The sequence below is a fragment of the Helianthus annuus genome, chromosome 16, assembly GCF_002127325.2.
Source record: "Helianthus annuus cultivar XRQ/B chromosome 16, HanXRQr2.0-SUNRISE, whole genome shotgun sequence".
In the NCBI taxonomy this organism is placed as follows: domain Eukaryota; kingdom Viridiplantae; phylum Streptophyta; class Magnoliopsida; order Asterales; family Asteraceae; genus Helianthus; species Helianthus annuus.
The window spans coordinates 195005343-195014851 of NC_035448.2; the positions used below are offsets into that span (position 1 = coordinate 195005343).

At 36.0% G+C, this 9509-nt stretch overlaps 1 protein-coding gene across 1 annotated transcript; it reads right to left on the bottom strand.

Annotated features, from left to right (window-relative positions):
* Positions 1-1915: 1915 nt before the first annotated feature.
* On the bottom strand, positions 1916-8317 carry LOC118488037 (U4/U6.U5 tri-snRNP-associated protein 2-like). Its single transcript, XM_035985078.1, has 9 exons — positions 8005-8317; positions 7141-7385; positions 6416-6500; positions 6140-6325; positions 5623-5790; positions 4031-4168; positions 2920-3091; positions 2331-2511; positions 1916-2242 (listed from the first exon to the last, which is right to left on the bottom strand). The coding sequence occupies exons 1-9, from the start codon at positions 8257-8259 to the stop codon at positions 2113-2115; spliced, it is 1560 nt and encodes a 519-aa protein (XP_035840971.1). The 5' UTR covers positions 8260-8317; the 3' UTR covers positions 1916-2112.
* Positions 8318-9509: the final 1192 nt, after the last annotated feature.

The window sequence follows — 9509 nt, forward strand, 5'->3', positions numbered from 1 at the left end:
TGTTTGTATTTACTAAGGGTTAAGGTATAATAAACCCCAATAACTTTTGATTATTTCTAACCAGAGTTATGGGCCGTCCACGTTGAGGGGCGCTAAACCGAGTATTTCTTAGTTTAATAACATGTACGTCTTTATGTCGGTTAGTTATACATGCTACTTATAATACGATATCAAAAAAGATATATCAATTTAACCAATTAAAGAAAAATAGTACCATACTTATGATTAAAAAAAATAACTAAAACGATGACAAGCGTGTAATTTAGAGTTGGGGGCAAAACAATAATTTGTCAGGACCAATTAGCGAGTGCTAGGCAGCTGTTTGACATGAATAAAAACAAAATTGAGTCAACCAAGTAAAATAAAACACTACCATGGTTTTGCCCAAAAAAACGATGGCAAGATTGCAATTTTTAGCTGAGGTAAAATCGTAATTTTAAAATGGAGGTAAAATAATATTTTGAACTGAGGGCAAAACCATTTTTTTATTTTGAAATGAGGGCAAAATCGTAATATTTTAACTACGGGCAAAATTCTAATTTTTAGCTGGGGGCAAAATCGTAATTTTAAACTGGGAACCAAATCGTAATTTGGCAGGACTCTAGCTGAGGGCAAAACCATAATTTTATTTTGAATTGGGGGCAAATTTGTAATTTTTAACTGAGGGCAAAATCGTAAATTTAAGCAGAGGGCAAAAGCAAAATTTTATTTTGAACCGATGGCATACTCGTAATTTTACACTTGGGATAAAATTGTAATTTGGCATGACCTATAAATAACTATTATATAAAAAAGGGAAAAAATAACAAATAAAAGTGGCCGCCACTTTTGGCCAACCACGTAGTTTCACTATTCCCGCGACCACTATTATTTGTATGTATTGTAAATGTAAATTGTAAATGTAAATGTAAATGTAAATATGTATAATGGTTCTTACTTTCATAGATTTTTGGCATCTCACTAGAATATGTAATAAGGTTTCATACTTTCATAAATTTTGAGCATTTCACTAGAGGTTGTTTACTATCTGGGTTAAAGCTTAACATTATTCAAGTCGTTCTAGTAAATGCCGTGTTACTTGGACAGAGTGGATGATAAACTCTTTGATGTGTTTGTAACGGTTTTTCTTCTTTGACCCGGCTAGTTTCTTGCTAGTCGTTTTTGTCTGTTTTTGATAAAATGTTTTATGCCGCCGTTAAAATATGTGTACAAGTAGAGGTGGCAATCTTGACCCAAAGGCTTTCAAGTGGGTTAGTTTTGGTTGCTTTTAAAATTACACAGGTTAGTTTGGGTAAGATATTTTAACTAAACGGGTCACAACGAGTCAATTGAAATTTCATCTTGTTATTTTCGGGCGAAAGCGGGTCGACAACTGTAAAGAAATGGGTCGATGTGGGTTAACACCTTAAAGAAACGGGACAGGTTTCGGATAAGAATGGGTTTCAGACCGACACAAGTATCCGCACAAGACGGGTTATGGCACGAAACAGGTTTTGGATTGGAACGGTTTTAGTTCGAATTGAGTTTCGGACCGAGACAGGTTTTGGCACGGGGTGGGTTTTGGATCGGAACGGGTCGGTTCGGATCGAGTTCTTGCCTGAGGTTTGGTCACTTAAGTCCAAAACTCAAACCTTTTGAATCTGAGTTCCCGTGGTTTCAATTTTGTTGTCATTTTCATCCAAAATCAAAATCTAATCAGATTTTTCAGTTAACATCCAGTTTTTGTCTTTTTCCTCCCTGGCAAAATGATTCTTTTAACATTTTACTATAACAAATTGTTCCAACAAATGTCTTCCCACATTTATTTCTTTAGACTTGGTATTTTCCTCTTTTAGGATGGTAATTATTTTCTCAAAAAACATGGAGCGTAAATCAAACCCATGTTTGAATTGAAAATGTACACATATCTGGAAGAGACTGCCAATTAAACAAAATTTTTATTTAGTTAACCAACTATGCGTCTTGCATTTATCTAATCATTCTATTTGATTCCATCAAAATAACAACACATAATCTTGGCCTGGCCATGTCTAGAAAAACCAAGTCAATGAAACACGAATTCATCTCTGCAAAGCAAATGGCTAAAACTCTCAACATACACAAAGCTCTTCATTACTTTGCAGCCTCCACCTGCTGCTTTTGAGAATCCAAATGTTGCTGCTCATATATCTGCATGTAAGCCTCAGAAAGCGCAACCATCTGCGGAAGTGTTTCTGCAACATGGAGATCCTGCATCTCATACCTGAACCAACATACACAAAAATATCAAAATCCTTCTTACTCAATCAATAAATAGCTCACAACTTGAATTGAAATAGAACAAGGCCTACCAGAGCTCTTCCGACTTGCGCTGAACAAATACCCTATATGCTCCTTCACCTGGTTTACCGTCATGAACAATGTTTGCTATCAAATCATACTTGGAACGCACTCTTTCTTCCTCTCCCTCTTTAGATGGTAATGGTAATGGTATATAATCCTTCAGCTCCAGATTTTTCACAGGGAAGTTAACTGACACACACAAACTCAACAAATAAGCACATCTATCAATCAAATAATGATAATAATAATAATAAGACTTAATTGCCCGGATGGTCCCTGTGGTTTCACGTTTTTTTCACGTTTAGTCCCTACCTTTTGAAAATAGCAGGTATGCTCCCTGTGGTTTATATTTTGTTACTCGGATAGTCCCTTGAGTAGATGTCAGTTAGTTTGAAAATAGCAGGTATGCTCCCTATGGTTTGCATTTTGTTACTCGGATAGTCCCCTGAGTAAATGTTAGGGGACTATCCGAGTAACAAAATGACAAACTATAGGGAGTATACCTGCTATTTCCGAAAGGTGGGGACTAAACGTGAAACCACAGGGACCTTCCGGGCAATTAACTCTAATAATAATAAACCAGTCCTTCTCACTCACCAAGGGTTGGATTTTTCTCCACAAAGAAATTATTCTTTGTGAAGCGACGCATGTGAAGAATAAGATACTGTGGAAGTTTTGTAACACGATATCTCATCCTGGCTACACGAGGACGCACTACTTCAGTTACACTCTCCCCGTCAAACTTCTTCAGTATGTTGAAAAGTGGAACCTACAATAACAGTAAACCTTTTAGTCAAATACCCAATTCTTAATTAAAAAAAAAAAAAAAAAAAAACTCAGCACCCACCAAACAAATGACTATATCTATTGCAGGTAGGGCTGGCAATTTTACACGAATATACGAATACACGACACGAACCTACACGAAGTTAACAGGTATCGTGTATGGCCTTAACAGGTAGACACGAGATTACCTGTTAATTTTCGTGTATAAACAGGTTAAATACCTGTTTACCTGTTAATACCCGTTAGTACACGATAAGAAATTAAATTACATAAAACTCATCAGCCATGTGCGTGTGGGTTCCTTAATTCCTTTCTATTTTCATTCCTCATTCAATTTAAAAAAAAAAAAAAAAAAAAAAAAAAAAAAAAACCCTAAGCTCCCACTGTAACTCTCATATAGCATGTCATGTTCGTGTTTTTGTTCGTGTTAGCAGGTATTAACAGGTAATTTTCGTGTATAAGGTATTAACAGGTAATTTTCGTGTATAACAGTCGAACAGTCGTGTTAACAGGTAATTTTCGTGTATATCGTGTCGTGTTCGTGTTTGAAAAAAAGGACACGATAAGTTATCGTGTCGTGTTCGTGTATGGGATTTCGTGTATCGTGTCGTGTCTTATCGTGTACGGGTATACACGATATGCCACCCCTAATTGCAGGAAATATACACAACATGATAGCATCTAAGAAACAATAATTATAAATGAGCTCCGCGTACATACACATTAACTTAGGAACTAATCGATATTATCTATTATAAGCTATGTAGCTCACTCTTAATAATCTACAAGTATAAAATCGTCAACTTATCAAACCCCTTTGTTCCACGGACAATACATGTAACCTTCGTAAGCCTGATTGCCAGGCAATTTGGAAAAATAAGAGTTGACAAAAAGTTAAGAATTTAAAATTCAAAGCACAAACCTGAGGAATTATATTTTTCTCCATTACGTCTTTGAAAAGTGGGGGTGGCGGCAAATCTAGTCCAAGCATCAAAAATGGCATCCTACTGGTCTCAGCACCATCTTTTGCATTTATCTCTTTCACAACCTCCAGTTCTCCCTAGAAAGAATAGATTTCCGTTCAGTGATAAAATTTAGGGTTAATTACGTTTTTCGTCCCTGTGGTTTGTCAAAAATCACTTTTTCAGTCCATTAGTTAAAAAAATTGCTAAAACTGTCCCTGTGGTTTCATTTTCGTAACTATTACGGTCCACCTCCGTTAACCTCATCCATTTATTCTGTTAAATACATATGAAAAGACTTAAAGACCATAATGCCCTTGTTAATAAAAAAAGACAATATATAAAATTCTAAAAATAATAAACAATTGGTGGGTCCCACTTCACAAAGTTACAAGACTTCATCTTGACTTCATCTTTCTCAGACCCTAAGCTTTTCCGATCATCTTCTTCGTCTCCGATCATCTTCTCCGGCAACAATTTTCAATTTTTTCTTTCGGTTTCACTTGGTTTTTTAGTCAGAACTAGCATCTCCTCAAAACCATTCATTTATTTATTTTAAAAACTTAAAAAAGGTATATATGTATGAAGACTGTATGCCTCATGATCAGAGGACACTAGATCCTTCATATGGCCATTTCTTTAACCATTAACACCTTTGATTAACACCCCCACCAACAAAAACACCTTTACGAAACCATTTTAAGTGGAATTTAATGGATCAACATAATCATCATCGGCATCATTTTGGGGTTTCTTTTTATGTACAAGCATAAACTACACATCGCCGGAGCCTCATACCTGAAGGACACCAACGTTTTTTTCCGAATCGTTTTGACAGAATATCGGCGCAGGCGGCTGGATTGTCCGAGTCGACTGACTGAGTCAACGGATTTGAAAAACGAAACCTCTATTTGGCCTCCGCCAGTTCAAATCTCACTGCCGAAGGAGAAGTAAAGGTTCTGAAACTGGAGGTTCAAATCTCACTGCCGACTACGTTGGTAGGTTTGTTAACCTTGGTGATTGTCATTATTTTTTAGATCTAAAACGAAATTACTCATCATCATGAATTAGAAAATAATTATAATACTCGATTTGAACAAATTGTTGGTGCAAACGAGGTGATTTGCTAAAATTCAAATAAACTGATTCATATGACACAATGAAAAGAAATTGAATCTGAGAATTCTGCCAGTGGGTTTTTGAAACGAGATTAATTGAAAGTTGACGTTTTGTTTTAATTGTGAAGAAAGGAGATTTTTGAAAGTTGCAGGTTTAAAATGATTGAAGAAGAAAGAGAAGTGTAAAGATTATTTGTGGTTTTGTTTTAATTTAGATAAATTTAGTTTTTTTTTATTAATAAGGGTATTATGGTCTTTTCACATGTATTTAACAGAATAAATGGATGAGGTGAACCGTAATAGTTACGAAAATGAAACGATAGGGGGACTGTTTTAGCAATTTTTAAACTAATGGACTGAAATAGTGATTTTTGACAAACCACAAGGACGAAAAACGTAATTAACTCTAAGATTGCAATAAGAACAAGTGATACCTGAAAACACTGATGGATAATACTGGTCTTTCTCCTTGAACTTTTAAGGTCTGTGTGCAGTGTATTGAGAAGCCACGACATAAATTCAACAGGATCGGACTGTGCCCCTATACGAAATCGTTTTTTACTGGCTTTCATAACTGCTTGCAAAAATTCATGAGGACTAACCTACAGCTCAAACAAGTAACTATTAGGTCTGCAAAAGGCATAAATCATAGTATTTGTTATAAGAGTTAATTACTGTTTTCGTTCCTGTGGTTTGTCAAAAATCACTATTTCAGTCCATTAGTTTAAAAATTACGATTTCAGTCCCTGTGGTTTCACTTTCGTAACCATTTCAATCCATTTATTATGTTAAGTACAGGGACTGAAATGGTTACGAGGTGGACTGAAATGATTATGAAAGTGAAACCACAGGGACTGAAATCGCAAATTTTAAACCAATGGACTGAAATAGTGATTTTTGACAAACCACAGGGACGAAAACAGTAATTAACTCTATTTGTTATAATCAAACCTGTCCTTTGAAGTTCCTTGCATGCCATATCTTCCTTGTGAGCTCACCAAAACGGTGAACAAGGACAGATTTACTGTCAGCGTAATTTTCAGGAATGAGAAAAAAGTTTCTCAAGGGGGTCACTCGCATTAAAGACTGAATGGTGACATTAACAAAATCAGTCTCCTTAATGTTATTAAGCCCGACCTGAAAAATCACCAAAAGAAAATATCACAATTAGTATTTTTTTATAAAAAAAAAAAAAAGTGGATCAAGACATTAGCAATAATGAATTACCATTCCAGGAAGATAATCAGAACCATCAAGCGCCCTTGACCATTGTCTATTTCTATCAAGTTGCAGAACTTGGTCTTTCTTAAACCTACGATGTGATACCAGAACTAGTTATGTTATGCACCAGAAGTACTACTTGAGAGTACATAGTAGCGATACAATGAGAAAGGTATTTAACTTAATATAAATCACACCTCCAGTCTGAGTTTTAAATTGCGCAATGAGCTCCGATGCGTAACGCGTGATACGAGCGCATCACGTATGTAAAAACATACTAAAACTAAAAACAATTGTCGTAATAAGAAGATAAAGAGTTGTGCTTTTAGGTTCAAATCAAGCATCCTAAAATGTTTCTAGAACCATAACGGTTCAAATCAAGCATGCTAAAATATTAATTATTGAAAAAACCCAACCCAACCCATTTCATAAAATCTGGGAAAAACATAATAAACAATGATGCGTGCAATATCATCGCATCATGTAAACGCAAAGCATCAGGTGTTGCGATGTGCTCTCATTAGCGCAACGGGCGCATCACTCATTATGCGCGCATTTTACTACATATTTATAAATAGACGCACAAAAACGATTTAATAATCACAAACTATCAAACCAATAAAAGCAGTAAAGTAATAACGATGAACAAATGAATAAACACAAAGCTTGGGAGTTATTTACGTTACGTAAAGGTATAAACAAAAAAAAAAAAGGGAGAGAAGACAGCAGACCTTGGGTTAAGAACATGTCGAATATCATCAAGTGAAGGATCATTGATTTCATAACCATCAGGGAGGCAATATACTTTTTCGGTGCGAAGATTGATGTAGACATGGTGTCCTGCTTCGAGGCTATGAGTATATGCATGTGACTTGTGGCCTCTTCCTTGGAAATACTTACCACATACCAAACATGCATACACATTCAAATTTGATAGTGACACTGAACAGAACTTTTCAAAGTCAAAATCCAAAACCTGAAAAAGAAATTCAAAATCCTCAACAATAATAATAATAACAATACCTTGATTACATTGTACCACATTGATTAGTTGATTAGGTATGCCAAATTACAAAAATACCCATGACTACCTACAAGTATTTCCTATTTACCCATCATCTTCCTCATGTATTTGAACATTTTCACGCCTAAATTGAATGACAATACCGTTGTAGAAAGCCTCCCACCATCTCTAACTGTCACCATTAATAATTTTACTAGTTTCAGGGTTAAAGCCTAAAGGACTGAGACTGGGATGCATATGATGAAAAACATAAACCATCAATCAAATAACAAATATGATTTAACAACTAACACACAGTCGTAGTCGAAACTGAAACATGGAAGACATTCAAAACAAAACAAATCAATTGCAGTGAGTGACATTCATTCAAAATAAAGAACAAACTAAGGACACCAAAAATCAGTTGCCATCCTGTTAACAACAAAAGAAAAAAATTCCCCTGCTAGTCCTATCCTGTGTTCATGTCATGGACAGTGATGAGTGTTTTATTATTGATATTTCTTCTTCTTCTAGTGTATTGTCTTCCAAGTAAGTTGTGGGATAAACAGTGCAAATAGAGGAGGAGATATACCTGGCGATTAACTGTATCAAGGTAAGGACAGTCTCTACGGAGTTCAATAGTCCTATTACGCCTCCCCCCTTCACCACCAAATCCATTCTCTTCCTCTTCTTCTTCTTCTTCTTGTTGCTTCTCTGCCTCTTCCTCTTCTTCGTCTTCGTATGCTGCAAGTGGAAGCAGGGCGTTATCAAAACCTACTACTTTCTGCTTCTTCGACTGCTGTTGTTCTTCTTCTTCTTCGTCTCTTCTACTCGACGAGTTTTCCATCTTTCAATCTTTCTTTCTAGCCCTAGCTAGCTAGGGCTTCTTTCTTTCTTATTGGAACGGAGGAGGAGGAGGAGGAACATAATTATTAGTAAAGTGTCATTTTTACCCCCCATTGCTTTATTCATTTTCATTAGGGTGGATGGAGGGTATACTTAATCAATCTAGGGTGATTGAGTGAAATCCTACCCAATAATATAGTATGTCATGTCAACTCCCTATTTCACTTCTCATTTTGCACTCAATCAGGGGTATGGTTAATCACTCTAGGGTGTTTGAATAGGTTAAAAATAAAAAAAATTTGATTGGTTATTCACTCCTCTCTCCTCCATCACTCACATTCGGTGACTACACACCGATTTTCATACCCTTTCTCCAACTCACCGATCAACTTCATCAACCGGCTATAGTCACCGATCGGTGACTCCCACTCCCCGCACCACCTCACCACTCACCGCACATTGTACCCTCCACCCTTACTTTCATCAAAGCTTGTTTTTTTTATCACTTCATCTCTCTTGTGCTTTAAAAAAAATTATTGTCCTTTCCATCCACCTAATTAATGTCATCCAAATTTTATCGTTAAATAAGGGCATGTTTGGCTAAGCTTTTTGAAACAACTTATTGACTTATTGGTTTTTTGGAAAAGTCAGTATGGAGTGACTTATTGACTTATTGGCTTTTTCCCCTCACATACACTTTCATTGCCAAACATCATTTTGGAGCTTATGACTTTTCGAAAAGCCAATAAGTTGTTTCAAAAAGTTTTGCCAAACATGCCCTAAAAGTGACCAAAAACTTGCTTTTACTCAAACACAAACACTCTTTCTTTCTTTTTCACTCTTTTTGCTGGTGACTAGGCATCTATCATCGGCTTACAATCATTGTTCGCAACCATCTCTTCCACTCCATTGTGCTCCCCTTTCCCTCTTAAACTATTTAGTGGGTTTGAGCACCTTCGATTATTAAAGTCGAATTTGAATTGTTGGCCCATCCTATCACACCTTTGACTCCGTCTATTGTATATATGAGACATTCCTAGGAGTTCGCAACCATCTCTTCCACTCGGTCTTCAGTATATATGAGACATTCCTAGGAATTCGCAACCTTCTCTTCCACTCGGTCTTCAGACTTTATTATTAACAGAGACACAGGGTCTATCAAAACACTTTCGTTTATCGACGAATACTCTACTATATAATATGCTACCTTTTTTATTAATTTAGGTTAAACGATTGTAATCGATTAATTTG

What these genes read in the sequence shown, in the direction of transcription:
- LOC118488037 (XM_035985078.1), bottom strand. Translation starts at nt 8,259, where the DNA reads ATGGAAAACTCGTCGAGTAGAAGAGACGAAGAAGAAGAAGAACAACAG. An exon ending in CGACATGTTCTTAACCCAAG is followed by an intron (nt 6,501 to 7,140) that starts GTCTGCTGTCTT and finishes ATCACATCGTAG; the next exon opens with GTTTAAGAAAGACCAAGTTC. An exon ending in CGCAAGTCGGAAGAGCTCTG is followed by an intron (nt 2,243 to 2,330) that starts GTAGGCCTTGTT and finishes ATGTTGGTTCAG; the next exon opens with GTATGAGATGCAGGATCTCC.